Source organism: Schistocerca cancellata, chromosome 9 (genome assembly GCF_023864275.1).
Source record: "Schistocerca cancellata isolate TAMUIC-IGC-003103 chromosome 9, iqSchCanc2.1, whole genome shotgun sequence".
Classification (NCBI taxonomy): domain Eukaryota; kingdom Metazoa; phylum Arthropoda; class Insecta; order Orthoptera; family Acrididae; genus Schistocerca; species Schistocerca cancellata.
Genome location: NC_064634.1, coordinates 400,727,503 through 400,746,968, shown reverse-complemented (window position 1 = coordinate 400,746,968; position 19,466 = coordinate 400,727,503). Strand labels below are relative to the sequence as shown.

At 43.2% G+C, this 19,466-nt stretch overlaps 1 protein-coding gene across 1 annotated transcript in view; it reads right to left on the bottom strand.

The window, feature by feature from the left end:
• The window catches only part of LOC126101449 (D-altritol 5-dehydrogenase-like), a 141,053-nt gene that overhangs the window by 72,315 nt on the left and 49,272 nt on the right, over positions 1–19,466 (bottom strand). The window contains exon 3 of the mRNA XM_049912103.1: positions 11,691–11,845. Coding sequence (XP_049768060.1) covers positions 11,691–11,845 — 155 coding nt within the window. The remainder of the gene's footprint in view (positions 1–11,690; positions 11,846–19,466) is intronic.

Sequence of the window (19,466 nt, the reverse complement as noted above, 5' to 3'; positions counted from 1 at the left end):
GAAGGCTTGGCACCTATAAATAAAGCAGCCTTCTGGCCACAAGAACACACTCTCTCATTATGCTATTCTGTCTGTGTTGAAGGACCAGACTGAAAGATTGTCTAATGAGTTTGAGTGAACCCGTGATGAGCTTTTTGATGATGGCCAGTGCTACCTGCTTGCAGCCATACGTGATGCATACTACAGACATGGTCTGCCATTGCTACCCACTGCCTCATCACTGATGAAAAGACTGTTGAGCAGCCCGCTCTCCTCCTCAACTGGGCCATTGCTGTTGATCTACGAACTGCTGTCTTCACACCAACCAGGTGAGGTGTGTCCACGCAACCTCCTGGCTGGCTTGTGAGCATCTGCTGCAGTCTTCACTACCAATCCATGGTGAATGGACAGGACCTCTAGACATGATAACCAGCATCTTGGACCACAGCTGGTAGACTTCACCGGAGTGTGTGATGAGCTGTCTTTGAGTGCTGAGAAGGTAGCCAGTCTCGGTCACTGCAGTATATATGGTGGGCTACATATGTCTCATCTGCTATCACTGTGAGCATCACATGCAGCTGAGCCACTGACTTGTGGCAGCAATGTCACAATGTGCTGACAAGGCATCACCATTCTTTCACAGCATCTCTACCCATGCCTGGCTGCCACCTGCAACTCTGAAGAAACTGTACCTTTGTAAACTTTGCTTGAACAATAAATGTATTTATTGATAATGCATATGCCTACGGACATGCTATGGATCACTCATCCCCATGCTTCATTCCACCTACAAATTGCAGTGCTAAAGCATTTCCAGGGAGTGAGGTTCTTTATCAGCTTAGTGTCGAAATATCTAATATGCATATTAGTTCTTGAAATATTTAATAACTCTTTCTCTCTTTTGTCATAACATCAATAACATGTGTATTAATGATAAACATTTAGGTTTTGTTTCTGTAATCTTGCTATATGGTAATACCTTAACTGACATATCTACTGTTGTTCCTATCAGTTTTCTGTTTCTTCTGATCTCAACACCTGGCAAAAAATAGCTGACCACAAGTGGTCATGACCACCGGGCAGCACAGTTCAACAGAATGAACAGCCACTGCCAAACTAAGGCTTAGAGTGAAATACCCTGCTGAGCATAATGTGCTTGAGTTCAATGGCCACTCCATAACTTGTACCATCTGGATCCTTCTGCACAGCACCAGCTTCTCTGAACTACATACATGAGAGTTATCCTTGCAACACATCTTTCATTCCCATAATCTCTGACAGCTCCTATTTTGAATAAAAAATTATCGGTCTGCAGCAAAATGTGCACTGATATGAAATTTCCTGGCAGATTAAAATTGTGCGCTGCACTGAGGTTTGAACTCAGGAACTTTATCATTCACAGGCAAGTGTTCCACCAATCGAGCTACCCAAGCAGGGCTCACAACCTGTCCTCAGAGTTGTGACTTTTTTATTTTTTTAAAAAAAAGCCCCTACACACTGAACTTGCCCAAAGCCGAGAAGCAATTCTTGGTATTGTAGCTCTCTGTGTGAGGCACCACTGTGCATCTCTGTGAGCTGTAAAGGTCCTGAGTTCAAGTGTCAGTCCAAAACAGAGTTTTAATCTACCAGTAAGTTTCATATCAGCACATTCTGCTGCAGAGGAAAAATTTCATTCCGGAAACATCCCCCAGGTTGTGGCTAACCCATGTCTCTGCAATATCCTTTCTTCCAGGTGTGCTAGACTTGCAAGTTTTATAGAAGAATGTGAGAGATGAGATACTGGTGGAAGTAAGGCTGTGAGTATGGGTGGTGAGTCATTCTTGGGTAGCTCAATCAGTAGGCAAAGGTCCTGAGTTCTAGTCTTGATCTGGCATACAGTTTTAATCTGCCAGGAAGTTTCAGCTCCTATCTATTTTGTTCTTGGAGTCTCAAAATCCTCGGTGTCTCATAGCCTGAGGTCTCAGTAAAATAGCTCATTACTGTGTTCCAGTATTGTGCAAATCACACAAACCACACAATTGATACAATTATGTGGTATGTCCCACATTTATTAGCATTGTAAATTATGCAATGGCCAGGTCTAGTTTTCAATTTTCTCTTTATATACAGGTAGGTACCACCACACTTCTACATCCAAACATAAACCACACAACAGTGTCTCAGTGATGTGACACAATAATCAGTGAACACAGTGAAGACTTGACACAGTGCCAATATCTTATAAGCAAGACAGTGCTCACTTTTTTGTTGCATAAAAAGTTAACGAGATGATTAAAACATACAGTGCATAAGTTTTATGTAATAATTTCATTTAGTTGTTTTATACTTGCTTTATAAAAATGAACTTTACTTGCAACAACTGCTCAGATATATTATACATTTCCTAGCACTCCTGGTACATAGAGATGTTACCACTGATATCTCTGAGCCCAGACTTGTGATTTTGGGATGGGATCAGTCTTCTAAATGTGAGCGTCAAGATATTTGTTGTTTTTGGTAACTACACAATGTTTTGAAAATGGTCAGGTCAGATTTTGCCACTCAAAATGGGCTATATGCTAAGGTAGTAATGTGTTTTATGAAATATGTTATGGGTTAGTAGTTTAGAATGTTCACAAAACCATTTTATGCATCTGCACTGGGAATCAGAATGGCAGCCATATTCAAATTTGTTTTTCATTATGACACATTATGCAATGTTTTGATTAGTAGTTTAAGAAGTCAGTGAAATATGTTATCTGCCCCATAAAAACTGCAGCAACAACAGTTCTGTGTCAAATTTTGGAATCTAACAAGCACAGGAACTGAGTCGGTAACTGAAAATTGTGGTAGTCTGCACTTCCAATGTTAGATATCTCTTAAGTGAATTAGTTCTACATTCCATCCTGGATTTTCCATTCTTTGATTTAGTTCTATGAAAATTACATTATGGTACTGCAAAGTTGGGGTGCGAGCATTTCTAAGGGTTATGTCACTTTATCCAAATTGTCGCCCAGTGCACAAGATTTATGATATAATGAACTGTAGGATTATTTTCAATTAGTCATATCTTTTAATTAATAACAGTTCTCATGAAAACCACATTCACTAATGGAGTCAGTTTTTTTAAACTAATAATGTGGATTATAAATTCAAGTCTAACTCAGCGTAATTGCTGACTTAAAATATATATGTATGTGTTGCATGATGTTTTAAAAATTTTGGAGACTGTACAGAATAAAATACAGAATATTTTGATATGAAGAACCTGTTGCTGTACATGTGAAACAAAGTGTCTATGGCAGTAGAAGGTGTTTGACCTCTTATCCCTTTGGTAACTATCCTTTTATCCACTGATGTTATGTTATTGTTGTGGATGAAAGACTAAACACACAACTTGGTCTACTCGAGCCTGTGTACAGAGAGTAGTGTACTTTTTGCTTGTCATCCTTAAGTTCACCCCCTTACATCCACTGGTGCTATGCTATAAACACACAGCTAGTCAATATGCGTCAGTGTAAAGTTGTCTGCTTATTGTGCTTTAAGTACTGCAGGGTAATTACACATTTCGACAATTTGGTGATATTATAAGCATCTGTGTTATGGTGAAGCTCACAGGAATGCCACATACTGCTCATCAGTTGTATGAAGGAAGCAAGAACAAGCACACGTGTAATTGGCCTTGCAATACATGAAGAACGTGTGAGTGTCCGGCAGATTTTGTACGGTACCACCAACATCCATTCCTTGATCAATCAGTTCAAAGCATGGGACAGCCTGATTTTGAACCATAACAACAATTCTCATAGGGTCTCCTTTGTTCCCAATATTTAGGCTTTGTACTGTTTACTGACAAGTCAACTTATACAAAGAGGGTATTTTTAATCCCCACAATAGCCACCAATGGGCTGTTCAGAGTCCACACAGTGCCTGTATGAGAAGTTACCAGGTGAGATTCTCAGTAAACGTTTGGGCTGGAATTGTTGGAGATCACCTTAATGGGCCACACATCTTACCAAATTGTTTGAATGGTACATAGTACTTAAACTTTCAGGAGAATGCTTTGCTTGGCCTCCTGGAGGGCCTTCTCTTGCATTTGCACACTAGTTTGTGGTTTCAGCATGACAGTAGTCCAATTAGCTGTGATGGTCAGGGCATATTTAATGAGCAGTTTTAGGCAGGGAGTAATTGGGAAGGGATGCCCAGTCCCTTGGCCTGTGTGCTCCCCTGACCTCACCCCTCTCGACTCGACATAACCTCTGGGGTTATGTAAAGTTCCTTGTGTACTCAACAGCAGTAGGAACTCAGCTCTTCAGGAATCAGGTAAACTTATGACTTATCTCCTTTTCTTTTTAACTGTGTCACAGAGAAAGTTGTGGCAATTTAGAATGAAAAACTGAAAGAATCCAATATATCATCACTTGTGCTAGCGATAAAAAACAAAGGCATTGTAATAAATTGCCTAGAATTTGTGGATTATTTTCTCGTACTTTCTGAAAGCGTGGCAAATGCAACAATGCAAGTCAATTTTTAATCTTCCTGAAGAGACAGCTAACATGATGGGTTTATGATTCTCTGCAGAGAAAACGAAATTTATGACAAATATAAAAAGTACTCAAAAATATTTAATAAGAGTTACTGAGCAAAGAGGAAAGTTAAAAGAATTCAGATATTTCAGGGAGACTATTCAAAAACATTGTTTAGAAAAATCTGCTCCAGCAGAATGGATACACAAGGTGGAAAAAGTGTATGGTACAACTAACCGTACCTACAGCAAAATGTATTTATCTAAAAAAAACTTAAAATAAAGCAGTACAACACAGCAGTGAATCCAGAACACCTGTATGCTAGTGTATGTCTAGTATTAAATAATAAGCTTGATAAATAAGAAATACGAGAAAGAAAGAAGAACTCTACAAAAAATATAAAGGCCCCAGAAAGATGCAACATTTTGGAAATTAAGAAGTGACAAAGAAATTTATCAGAACGTACAAAACATGTTGTAAATAATAAATAAAAGGAGATTACTGTTTTTTGAATACATTTACACACTGGATGACACCAGATTCACCAAGCAGATCTTTAAATACCTTGCAGAAGAAAAATCAACAACCACCTGGATTCAAGAGGTTAGGAAAGATTTGGAAAGAAATAACATAAGAGAGCAAGAAGAATTGGAAAGGAAAATTTTTCGGGATAAAGTTTTAAAACTGGAAAGGTTCAAAGGCAGGAAGTAAAATAAAACTGACCCAAAGTGGTCTGAAGGCAGGAAACAGAAACACAGCGATTCAATGAGGGAATACCAGAAGAAAAGGAAGAGCAAGAGTGGATTCAGAATTGAAATCGGAACACAGTTCCTAGAAGGTGTTAAAGCAAAAATCAGAAAAGAAGGTACATTACAGAAGTAGAGAATTGGAATTTGGATTGAGGAGGGATGTGTGTTGGAGTAGTTCATGCAGCTGTGCAAAGACACTGTGCTGGGGTGGCATAGTGGTTAGTGCATGTGCCTAGTGAGCAGGAGACCCAGGTATGAATCTTGGCCTTGGTACAAATTTTCATTCATTGGTTCATTCTGCATGTAGACATCTAGATGTTTAAGACCTGAAAGGTCTCTGGAATCAAATAGTTTTATTTGATTAAAACATTTATATAGTCTAATAGACTGAAGAAAGGACATACATTCAGTGGCTCATTACTGTAGAGTGGCAATATCAGGGAATGCTTTGTCCTGACATAATTTTTTCTTTCTTTTTGCTTTCTTCCAGTGCATTTTTAATATAACGGTAATGAATTACAAAGGAATGTTTTAAAATATTATATATAAGATTCTAAAATAATATTTTCTTGAATATGTAACAACTTGGACATGGATTGCCAAAAGATGCTTTGATTAGATTATGGAGTCACACTGCGTGGAAAATGTGATGAAACAGTGGAAGCAAGAAGCTAATCACATTTTTCAGCATAGAGCAGTAGCAGAAATAGAAGCTTTTAATATTGTTAGCAGAATTTTTTATTTTATGCAGAACAACAATAGAATTTCTACGAGTAACTATTGTTTTATTCTAGAACAGAATAGGGCTTTTAGAAACATAACTATTGTAAAAAAAGACTGAAGAAAGTGTAAACTGGCAGCCGAAAGAATGTGGGTATAAGTTGTGAAAAGGTGAAAAACGTATTCTAGGCTTATTTGTTTTCTTATATGCGAAAATTTTAAAAGAAGAGTATATTTCTTGTAAACTCCATCCATAGGCCCTGGTTGGTCCACTGTACTGTCCACTGTCAATGGCCTACCTGGATGTGGAATGGTGGGGTGTGGTGTCAGCACACCACTCTCGTAGACATTGTCAGCTTTCGTGACCTGAAGCCAATACTAATCAATGAAGTAGCTCCTTAGATGGTACCAAGAGGCTAGAGACTGAGTGGACCCCTGTTCAAGCCCTACCACTAAGGAAAAATTCCTGGCAGTACTGGGAATCAATCATGGATCCTTCACAGGGTTGTCAACTTTGCTGACTACTGAGCTACAGGTGCATAGCATTTAGTACAGGTCCTTGTAGTAATTAATGTACCAAATAAACTGAAATTTTATACTTTTTTATTACATTTGGAATCTTTTACACAATTTTGCCAATGCGCTTTGGGTCTGATGAACGATGGTAAGTACGTTCTAAGAACAGGCCTACGAAAGATGACATCTCCTTGATGCAGTGCAGGTGAGTTCTGAGTAAAGTATGATCAAACACCTCAAGAAACTTCTAGTGCAGTCATGATTTCACACACTGAATGCACAAGCAGGGACACTAATGATTTGTAACAATATTATGAAAAGGAAAGTTGCTGCTCACCATATAGTGGAGATGCTGAGTTGCAGATTGACACAACAAAAAGACTGTCATAAATTAGCTTTTGGCCAGTATGGCCTCCATCAAAAATAGATGACAGACACATACACACTCACACAAATGCAATTCACATACACACGACTGCAGTCCCTGGCAACTGAAGTCACACTGCGAGCAGCAGCAACAGTGCACTATGGGAGTGGTAACTGGGTGGGGATAAGGAGGAGGCTGGGGTGGGGAGGGAGACGGATAGTGGGGATGGGATGGTGGACAGTGAAGTGTTACTGGGGAGCAATCAGGGACAAGGTGGAGAGAGGGTAGTGCAACTGTGAGCAGTCGGTAGGTTAAACAGAGGGCAATGGAGAGGTGGAGGGGAGGGGGGGGGGATAGCAGAAAAGGAGAGAAGTAGAAAGACTGGGTGCAATGGTGGAATGAGGTCTGTGTAGTGCTGGAATGGGAACAGGGAAGGGGCTGGATGGGTGACAATAACTAACGAAGGTTGAGGCTAGGAGGGTTATGGGAATGTAGGATATATTGCAGGGAAAGAACCTATGTTTGCAATTCAGAAAAGCTGGTGTTAGTGGGAAGGATCCATACGGCACAGGCTGTGAAGCAATAAACTGAAGTCAAGGATGCCATGTTGGGCACTGCACTGAGCTACAGGGTGGTCCACAAGTTTCTTGGCCACAGCTTGTCAATGGCCATTCAGGCGAACAGACAGCTTGTTGGTTGTCAAGCCCACATAGAATGCAGCACAGTGTTTGCAGCTGAGCTTGTAGATCACATGGCTCATTTCTCAGGTAGTTCTGCCTTTGATGGGGCAGGTGGTTGTGATGGCTGGAGCAGGTGGTGGTGGGAGGATGTATGGGACAGGTCTTGCATCTAGGTCTATTATAGGGATATAAGCCATGAGGAAAGGGGTTGGGAGCAGGGGTTGTGCAGGGATGGATGAGTATATTGTGTAGGTTCAATGGACAGTGGAATACCATTGTGGGAGGGGTGGGAAGGATAGTGGGCAAGACATTTCTCATTTAAGGGCATGATGAGAGGTACCGTATTTACTCGAATCTAAGCCGCACTTTTTTTCCGGTTTTTGTAATCCAAAAAACTGCCTGCGGCTTAGAATCGAGTGCAAAGTAAGCGGAAGTTCTGAAAAATGTTGGTAGGTGCCGCTACAACTAACTTCTGCCGTCGAATTTATGTAGCGCTACACAGGCATGCTTTGCGGGCACAAAGATAAATACTGGTGCCAAAACCTCTGCATCAGTAAATAAATTTAATAAAAAAAGGGTGGAAGACGAGCATTTTTTCTCCGCCCCGAGTTTGGACCACTGCATTTTCATACATTATCCAATGAAGTAAATACAAATTCCATATTGTTCATCTTCAAATGCAGCAGCATTTCAATGTTCTACGAAAATCCGACTGGCAAGACTGTTTGGGATGTTTGTCAATATGGCCAACTTAACGTTCTGAATATTTTCCTACCAGTGAGAAGAGATGGTTGCTAATAGAACTTTTATGAATTGTGAATCACATGCAGTATTCTCTTCACCATAGGAATAATACGAACATAAACATTTTGCCATGTATTATTTTGTGTTTGCTGCTATCTCATTTAAATCCTGTCTGCTTAATAACCTATGAAACTAGTGTGAAGCAATAGCAAATGTGGAAGAATATACATATCATGACATGTTTATATTTGTATTATTCTTATGCCTAATAGTGATACAATCAGAAATGAAGAACGGCAATTGACTAGATTTTTAAATCTAAGATGACTCTAATTTCTGTGCAGAATGTAATGTACAAAAGAGGCGTCTGCAAAGATTTTCAATCAGACAAAAATTTTAGCTAAACTCTTGTTCAGAACATCTATCATACACAGTCTATTATTTGGTTCTTGTTGATCATTATCAAAGAAAGCAGCAGTGTAAGTAACAACAAATAGCAGTCCCTTTGCATTGTTTTGCTAATGAGACAATTCCTCTCTTTTTTTTTATTGTAAGCGGCGGCAGCGCGCACAAAAGCAAGCCATGCCGTGAGCGGCGACAGGTCGTAAACACTCATTATCAGAATGCAACAAACAGTGCATGACACAGTACAGTAATGCATTTTCAGCTTAGAGTGATGTAAACACCTATAACAAAGATAATGGCCCTTATCAGATCAAAGAAAAATAAGCAACCGATTTGAACCAGATGAAGCACGTGAAAAAGGAAGGGTATCCGTATAAATATGTACGGAGCGCCTGACGCATAGCAATGGCTATCTGGTAAAGCTTAACTGCTAAGCTTACGACTCGAACCAAATTACTGTAGCTGTATCGTCATTCATTCGACCTAAATTGTGTCTCATATTACAATAGACCAACTTTGTTTCGATTTGGAGGTGATGCCTAAAACTTTTCTCTCCCCTTGAATTTTGAGTCTCAAATTTCAGGTGCGATTTAGATTCGGGAAAATTATTTTTTTCCTTGATTTCAAGTCTCATTTTTCAGGTGCGGCTTAGATTTGAGTGCGGCTTAGATTCAAGTAGATACGGTAGTCAAAACTCTGGCATAAAATGTAATTCAGTTGCTCCAGTCCTGGGTGGTACTGAGTTATGAGGGGCATACTCCTCTGTGGCTGGACAGTGAGGCTTTGGAAGGTGGTGGGAGACTGGAAAGATAAGTCATGGGAGATTTGTTTTTGTACAAGATCGGGAAGATAATTACAGTCTGTGAAGGCTTCACTGAGACTCTCAGTATATGATGCGTGTTTTTTAAGTAAGTACCATTTTGAAATTAAAAAAAGACATGCTAAGATATCTCAATAATTTTATTTTTACATGAAAACCTGTACCTTCATCTATACACTGATGCCATTACAGTCTGATTCTTCCTTGTTTACATTGTGTACTGAGTGTTTAAGATGGCTCCGATGTCTAAAAGCGATCGATATTCATCGTGAGATCTGTGTAGTTTACGGGGAAAACATTATAAGTGATGGAATGGTAAGAAAGTGGGTGAGAGCATTTAAAGATGGCCGCACAAATGTGCATGATGAGCAACGGAGTAGGCGTCCTTCGGTCGTTAATGAAAATTTGGTGCAGGAAGTGGACAATAAGTTTAGAGAAAAGAAACGCTTTACGATTTGCTCCTTGCAGGATGGCTTCCTAATGTTTCTCATAGTGTTTTGTATGCCATTGTGACCGAGCACTTGAATTACCGAAAATTGTGCTCAAGTTGGGCACCTAAAATGTTGACGGATGTGCACAAAACCAAACGTTTAGACTGTGCATTGACTTTCTTTGAGCAGTACCACAACAACGGTGATGATTTCTTAAGCCAAATTGTTACAAGCAATGAATCATGGGTGGCCTACGTCACACCAGAATAAAGCAACAGTCCATGCAAGTTGAGCAAGGGCATCGTTTTGCTGCAAGACAATGCACGTCCACATGTGGCATATCAGACCAAAGATCTCATCACATCTTTTCGATGGGAAACTCTAGATCATCCTCCATACAGCCCCGATCTTGTGCCCAATGACTACCATCTGTTCCTGCACTTGATTAAACACCTGGGCAGTCAGCATCTTCAAGATGATGACGAAGTGAAAACAGTGGTGATGCAGTGGTTAACAAGTCAGGCGGCAGACTTCTATGAGGAGGGTATCAAAAACTGGTACAACATTACGACAAGTGCCATAATATTGACGGAAATTCTGTAGAAAAGTAGATTAAGGTACAGGCTTTCATGTAAAAATAAAATTATTGAAATATCTTAGCACGTCTTTTTTTAATTTCAAAGAGGTACTTACTTAAAAAACACGCCTCAGATTTTGAGAGGGACTACTTATAACTGCAGATGCAACAACCATAAGAAGACTACTTGGTAGGGAACAGGTGGCAGCTGTCGAAGTGGAGGTATTGCTGGTGGTTAGTAGTTTTGATATGGACAGAGGTACTGATGTAGTAGCCATCTTTGATGTGGAAGTCAACATCTAGGAAGGTGGCTCATTGGGTTGAGTAGGACCAGGTGAAGCAAATGAGGGAGAAGCTGTTGAGGCTCTGGAGGAATGTGGTTAGGGTGCCCTCACCCTCAATCTAGACTCCAAAGATGTTGTCAATGATTATGAACCAGATGAAGGTTTTAGGATTCTGGGTGTTTAGGAAAGATTCCTCTAGACGGGTCATGAATAGGTTGGCATAGGATGGTGCCATGTGGGTGACCATAGCTGTATCCCAGATTTGTTTGTAGGTAATGCCTTGAAAAGAGAACTAATTGTGGGTGAGGATTTAGTTGGTTATGGTGACTAGGAAGGAGGATGTTGGTCTGGAATCTATTGGATGTTGGGAAAGGTAGTGTTCAATAGCAGTAAGGCCATGGGCATTAGGGATGTTAACTGGACTACTCAGAGTTTCAAAATAATGAGTACAGATTAAATGAGAATAGTGGCTTTAGTTTAAGACAAAGTGCTAAGCCTGGGCTCAAGGTAAATATGACTTAGCTGTAAATTATAATCACCCCAATACATGAAAGGATTTTGTGGTATGAAAACAAAGTTCATGAAAAATTATGTCAGTACACAATTCCATTTCAAGTATTCAATGTTCATAAATACATTAAGATTAACAAATTAAGCCAATTACAGATGTGTGGTTGTTCAATACAACATCATATTCCTGAGGAGATGTAGAAATATTACGCATAACTGATACAAGAGATGAAGAAACAATTATGACAACAGTTAGCATACTTCATCCAAATGTCCATCACCTAGGTCCCGTTTATGAGAGAGATTGAGGTAGGAAGCTCTTAGATTCCTTACTAGCCACACTTAATTTAATTCAGAATGCTCATCAGTAGTACACAAACTCAGAAGATGCTGATAAACAGACCTTGTTTGAGAGGGACGTCTGATGGCAGCAAGTGTAACTGCGACTGTGGCACTAGGCAGAACTCTGCCCAACCTCCATCTCGTTCGACACCTACACTTGCTTCCGCAGGTGCACCCATTTCCTCATGAAGACAAACTGCACATCGCTCGCATTTGCTGAAAAGTCATAAAGTATTGTTCTCTAAATTCAATGCATTGTCTTAATCCAATAATAATGTTAGTGAAGAGATACGAGGAAAAATTCTGTCAGGAATTTGATATCTGTTATTCTACTACAATCATCATTAACTTTCTTCTCCCCCTGCGGGTTCGGGGGTTAGAATAGGCCCGCGGTATTCCTGCCTGTCGTAAGAGGCGACTAAAAGGAGTCTCACATGTTTCGGCCTTATGTGATGGTCCCCTCTCGGGTTTGACCTCCATCTTTCTAAATTATTCCGAAGAGCGAGCCAATTGGGGAAGGGCGCCTTACAACTAGTTATGCCGCTGCTGCAACACCAGTTCGATCTCAGCTCGGTCAGCATTCACCGGCCCCCTTGGTTGTGGGGGGCACTTCACTCCCTGTTGCTCCTGCTCCATCTACTTCAGGAGCAACACCACCCCAACCACCGGGGACATCTGTTCCCCCTTCACAGCCGGAGAAGCGTGAGCCTTCTTCGGCTCCTCTCGCTCGGAAGGGGTCCCTTGGGGCCCTCCCATCCCAGGCTTTGCCCAGTGCCAAAGCGGACGCCCGCAAGGTTGTCAAACAGCCACCGGTCGCTGGTCGTAGGGCGTCACGGTCGTCTTCAGTCCCAGAGACTGACCCAGTGAGGCCCTCCCAGCCAGAACCACCTAAGGCTCAGCGCGCAAAGCTGTCGAAGAAAAAGGCTCCCAAGCATCCTGAAATTGCGGTGGCACCTGTCCCACCGCAACCTTCTCCCTCTGCGTCCGAAGATGAGGTGGAGATCCTGGCGTCCGCTGAGGACATGGATCTCGCCAGTCCCTCGGATGCAATAGATAGCTGTTGTCCAGGTGGTGACTCAGTAGCAGCAGGGGCCCCGGAGGCGTAATCTGCCTCCCCAGTCCCTTCACGCCTTTCCCATCCATGGCTAATACCATCCTCCAGTGGAACTGCAGCGGTTTCTTCCACCATCTAGCTGAGCTCCGCCAACTTCTCAGCCGTCATCCTTTCCTTTGCATTGCTCTGCAGGAAACTTGGTTTCCAGCAATGCGAACCCCCGCCCTCCGTGGCTATCGGGGTTATTTTAAGAACCGAGCAGCTTATGAAAGGGTGTCTGGTGGCGTCTGCATCTATGTCCTTAACTCTCTTCACAGCGAGTTTGTACCTCTACAAACAGCTTTAGAGGCTGTCGCTGTTCGGGTGTGGACGCCACAGGCTATCACCGTCTGCAGTATTTACCTTCCACCTGATGGTGTTGTCGCACAGCATGTCCTGGCTGCTCTGATAGCCGAACTGCCGCCACCTTTTTTGCTGCTGGGTGATTTCAATGCCCACAACCCTCTATGGGGTGGGACTGTCTCCGATGTTCGCGGTCGGGCCGTGGAGCATGTGTTGGCTCAGCTCGACCTTAGCCTCCTGAACACCGGTGCTCCCACGCATTTCAGTGTGGCCCATGGCTCGTTCTCGGCCATCGATCTCTCTATTTGCAGCCCTGGCCTTGTCCCGTCCCTCCACTGGAGAGTGCACCCTGACCTGTGTGGTAGTGACCATTTTCCCATCTATTTGTCACTGCCCCAGTGTCATTCTTCTGGGCGCTTGCCCCGCTGGGCTCTCCACAGGGCTGACTGGCCAGCTTTTACTTCCGCTGCAACCATTGAGTCTCCCCCACAGGGTGACATTGACGAGGTGGTTCGTGTTTTAACCACGTCCATCCTTTCAGCGGCTGAGGCTTCCATCCCCCGTTCTTCTGGCCTCCCTCGGAGGAAGGCTGTCCCCTGGTGGTCGCCGGAGATTGCTGAGGCTATTCGTGACCGTAGGCGGGCTCTCCAGCGTCATAGGCGGCACCCGTCTCTGGAGACCCTCATCGCCTTTAAGAGGCTCCGTGCCTTCGCCCGCCGTCTTATTGCACGGCGCAAGCAGGAGTGCTGGGAGCGGTATGTTTCCTCCTTGGGCTCCCGTGTTTCCCCCTCGCTCGTGTGGTCCCGGATACGGCGGATTTATGGACACCAGACCCCTACGGGTGTCCCTGGGATCTCTTTGGACGGCGCTGTGTGCACGGACGCTGCCGCCATTGCTGAACACCTTGCTGCGCACTTCGCTACGAGCTCTGCGACTGCAACTTATCCCCCCGCCTTTCGCTCTCTCAAGGAGCGGGCCGAGCAGACGCCATTATCGTTCCACACGCGTCGTTCTGAAACTTACAATGCTCCTTTCAGCGAGAGGGAATTCCTCGCTGCCCTCGCCGATTGCCCTGATACAGCACCAGGACCGGACTGCATCCACGCACAGATGCTGAAGCATCTCTCCAGGGACTGCCAGAGACACATTCTCGCGATATTTAATCGCATTTGGAGCGAAGGCGTGTTCCCATCGCAATGGCGAGAGGGTGTTATTGTCCCCATCTTGAAGCCCGGTGCGGACCCACTGGCGGTGGACAGCTATCGTCCCATTACCCTCACCAACGTTTTGTGCAAGTTGCTCGAACGTATGGTGGGGCGGCGTTTGTGTTGGGTCCTTGAGTCGCGCGGTCTCCTCGCTCCATCCCAGGGTGGCTTCCGTCGGGGCCGGTCTGCAGTGGACAATTTGGTGCGGCTGGAATCTGCTGTCCGTATGGCCTTTGCCCGACGTCAGCATCTCGTTGCTGTGTTTTTCGATCTGCGGAAGGCGTATGACACCACATGGAGGCATCACATCCTCGCCACATTGCATGAGTGGGGTCTTCGTGGTCGGCTCCCGGCTTTTCTTCAAAGCTTTTTATTGCGCCGCTCTTTCCGGGTGCAAGTCGGTGCCACCTCTAGTCCCTCTTACATACAGGAAAATGGGGTCCCACAGGGCTCGGTGTTGAGTGTATCCTTATTTTTAGTGGCCATTAATGGTCTGGCTGCAGCAGTGGGGTCGTCGGTGTCTCCTTCTTTGTATGCCGACGACTTCTGCATCTCATTTAGCTCCACGACTACGGGAGTCGCCGAACGCAGGCTGCAAGTCGCCGTTCGCAAGGCAGCATCATGGGCTCTGACTCACGGTTTTCAGTTCTCTGCACCCAAGACTCGAGTTATGCACTTCTGCAGGCGTCGGACGGTCCACCCTCATCCTGAACTTTACCTCGACGGCCACCTGCTTGAAGTGGTGGACACTTGCCGCTTCTTGGGACTCGTGTTTGATGCCCGACTCACATGGGTTCCTCATGTTACCCAGCTGAAGCAAAAATGCTGGCGGCACCTCAACGCCCTCCGCTGCCTTAGCCACACGTCTTGGGGTGCAGATCGCTGCACGCTGCTGCGGTTGTACAGGGCCCTTGTGCAGTCCCGGCTTGATAATGGGAGCCTGGCCTATGGGTCTGCGTCCCCCTCAGTGTTGAAGTTGTTAGACCCCATACACCACTGTGGGGTTAGGCTTGCCACTGGCGCTTTTCGCACCAGCCCCGTGGATAGTCTACTGGTGGAGGCCGGGGTTCCCCCGCTGCGAATTCGCCGCCATCGTCTGCTCGTCGACTATGCTGTCCACGTTCATTGCTCGCCAGATCATCCCAATCGTCGCCTGCTTTTCCCTGCTATGGTCCTCCATCTGCCCGAACGGCGACCTAGGTCTGGGCTTTCCGTCGCTGTCCGCGTTCAGTCCCTGCTGTCGGAATTGGGTTCATTCCCTCTTCCGCCTCCCTTTCGGGTCCGTGCACCTACGCCCCCCTGGTGTTTGTCCCGGCCATCCGTCCGTCTGGATTTGGCACAGGGACCTAAGGACTCGATTCCGCCTATGGCCCTCCGTCGCCGTTTTCTTGCTCTCCTCGCCTCTTTTTCGGACTGTGAGACTGTCTACACTGATGGTTCCCTGGTTGATGGTCGCACTGCCTACTCTTTTGCTCATGCTGCTCATGTTGAGCAGCGCTCCTTGCCGGCTGGCTGCAGTGTTTTTACTGCAGAGCTGGTGGCCATATTGCGCGCTCTTGAGCATATGCGTTTCTGCTCAGGTAGGTCCGTCGTCATCTGCAGTGACTCCCCGAGCAGCCTTCAGGCCATCGACCGCTGCTATCCCTCCTCTCCTCTGGTGTCCTCCATTCAGGAGACTGTTTCCGCCATTGCCCGTTCTGGTCGTTTGGTGGTCCTGGTTTGGACGCCCGGTCATGTTGGCATCCCAGGGAACGAACGTGTAGACAGGCTGGCCAAAGGGGCGATCGACGCCCCGGCTTTGGAGGTCGGCCTTACGGCTCGCGACCAGCAGATGGTGTTGCGCCGTAAGCTGATTGGGGTGTGGGCTGCTGAGTGGCGTGGCATGACAGCCCCGAATAAACTGCGGGCTGTCAAGGGGACGACCGATGTGTGGCGTTCCTCCCTGCGGGCTTCTCGCAGGGACTCGGTAGTCCTGTGTCGGCTGCGCATCGGCCATACATACCTGACGCACGGCCATCTGTTGCATCAGGAGGATCCCCCCTTGTGTCGGTGTGGGTCCCGGCTGACGGTCGGCCACATTTTGCTGGAGTGTCCTCGACTGCGCACACTCCGGCAATCTTTTAATCTCCCGGGTACTTTGGCTTTGATTTTATCTGACGATGCCTCCATGGCTGATGCCGTTTTAAATTTTATCCGTGGTAGTCCGTTTTATGGTTCGATTTAGGGAGGTCTTGCACCTTTCCTTTTCTGTGTCTTTTGTCCTTGTGTCTGTTGCTGTTCTGGTGCGCCGTGAGATGGTTGGCTCTTTCCCTTTTTTGTTCTCGTGGTCAGTCAACCAGTCTCCGGCCGTCTTCCTTTCTTCTGTTTCTTTCTGTCTGGTGTTCCTCTGTCCTGTTCTTATCTGTAATGTTTGTTGCTCCATTTGTGTTCTTTTAGCGCCTGGGGGGACGTCTCCTCCCCCTTTGGTTTTTACCTGCTCCGTGGATTTTCGGCTCGCCTGATTTTGGAATGGGGGACTGATGACCTTCGCTGTTTAGTCCCCCTTAAACATCCCAACAACCACCACCTAACTTTCTTCAACAGGTCCCAAAACTTGTTTCTTGTATATACAATATTAATCAGACCTTTAAGAAGTCATTCTGTGAGGTGACTGATAGAAGTAGTAGAATCAAGAAAAGTTGTAATACAGTGCAATACAGTGTATGACAGTGGGCTGTCTTCACTTGTTTTTGGTCCCCGTAAAATGTAACAGTCAGAACTAAGATTAGATATAGTATCTGATCCCACAACATAGTGAACTATATGATGCATACATGTTTCATACAGAAGGCTTGTCTTCTCCTGAGTTTGCTATTTCAGTATATTGATGAGTAGTGAGATGATATATTTGAATAAAAATGAGAGTTTTTTTGCTTTTTTTTAAATTTCTAAGTTAGGTAGTAATATGCAGGTCAGGATACTACATCTTTCAATTGTACATAAGTGTGCAAACATCCTTAACTTATGACTGATGGAAGGAAAACAACAAGAGGCAGAAAGAAAGGAAAATCAGCTGTCCTTAATAGTAACACCAGTTAAACCACAGTTAGAGGCAGCAACAAAGAGATCCAAGCAGTTGCCAATGAAGTATAAATTAAATTAAGTAAAGCCTTCAGTCAAATATTGGAAGAGAGAAGCAGCAGCTCTGAAAATGCTGATCATGTCCAGTACATTGATTCTTCTGATACGGGCTTTTACACAAGTGGTGATGAAAACATTCAAACAGTGAAGAAAGAGACTTCATTGTAATTAAAGTACAAGGGAAAAGTGCCACGAGCAGTCACACTTATTTGCTCAAGGCATTAAAATGTGTGATGATTACTATGAAGTGTTTCTACTACAAAATTCGAAGCTGCAATAGAAGATGATATCTATATTGCTCCAAGTGAAATAATTGCCAAATGTCCCAATCCAATAAATGGGACTAGGACTCACTATGGAAATGTGTTTTGGATCCATATTGTTGTTGCTAAAATCAATGTGGAGAAGTTTTATTATTTCCAAGATTTTTTTCATTAATATATTCATAAATGGATGTTTAGCATTGTTATGAATGTTGTTGCAATAAATTTATATATTTAGAGGTCATGTAATTCATTTATTTAACTGAGAGGTCCTGTTCACCCTGACATGTGATTCAGTTGACACAGCAACTGCGGTTAACGCATCAAAAGTAGGCTCAAAATTTTTTTCTGTAAAATCTGGGTAAGGTACTGAAAAAATGAAAATTCCTGTTATTTTTGTATGTGTTTTTCTCAGCATCATGAATAAAAGTTTTAAAAAAATTTCTAGGGAAGAAACAAATAGTTCTATAACCCCAAATTTTCCTATATAAAAGTGTTATATAGAAAAAAAGAGAATTCCACAATTATGTAATTAAAAATAACTGCTGAATATATGTCACTTTTGCAGCCCTGTTGAAGTAGTGAAATTTTTATGAGAAATGTAAAACAAGTCAAATGTAAAATTCACTTATAAATGAAAATGAGCATAATACAAAAGGTCATAATGTCACTGACCAGGCAATAAAGCATTGAATAATTATGATGTTATAGAAATTGTAAAATTGTTACTGTACATTAAAACTAATTGAAATTATTCTCATAATAAAGCAATGAATTCTGTTAACCATTAAAAATATAAATAAAACCACAACAGAGTGTACTGCCCCTTTGTTCCGTTTTCTCCAAGTTGATCACTATGTTACTTTGATGTTCATGTTTGAGTCCTGAGCCCTTGTAAAATAAACTGAGATGCATCAAATGAATGGCTTGTTAATGAGATGTAAAACCCTGGCCCTCTAAATCATATGAAAAAGATAAGTAACCAATTATGACTTTGAACTATGAATTTTTAACTTCCTTTGTACATTGACTGCAAGAGGTGCTCTGGTATTGGTTGTTATCCAAATTTATGCACTTGTAGTTTGACTCAATGGCAGGATGTTGATTTTCCTACAGATTTTAATGAGAAGGAGATGTTAAAACCACCAACCATAGTCCAGTGTACATTGCTGTGTGCTGGTTTTCTGTGTTGTCTTCACTGTGCCAAGTTTTGTTTTATATGTCATCAGCTCTTCCTGCCATATTTACAAAAGGAGATAAATGCACTGATCTCTGTGCTATCTGCAGGGTGACTGTCTAATAGCACAATTTGTATTGATTCAAGTGACCCCATCAGCCACTGTGCTGGCAAGGGGACCCTTCCCAAGTGTAAATGAATGATCTTGATGAAACTTGCTTGGTGGGTAGGGCAGGGGGGGGGGGGGGGGGGGGGGGGGGACGAAATAAAACAATACATACTTCTTTGTTTGTGCACAGTTTCACTTTTAAGATGTAAAACACATCCAGGAAGGTCACTGGGAATTTTAGGTTTGGAGAGAATATCTTCAAAATAATCACAAATAAAAATTGTTTTTCATATTAAGGTTAATATGTAATTAAATTTTTGGGAAATAAGCTGTATACAATGTGCTGTTTCAGTATTTTCAACAAACCTTGTGAAATATCTAGACATTCATTACTATCCTAATTATTTTTTTACTTATATTACACTCATTTTCTTGTTTTTTTTTTTAGTATACCACTTCACACAATATGAAAATAATAAGTAACTCATTATTGTGGTACAAAATCATTACAACATTGATAATTTGTAAACAGTGCTTAAAACATAACATTTTTATACCACACACATA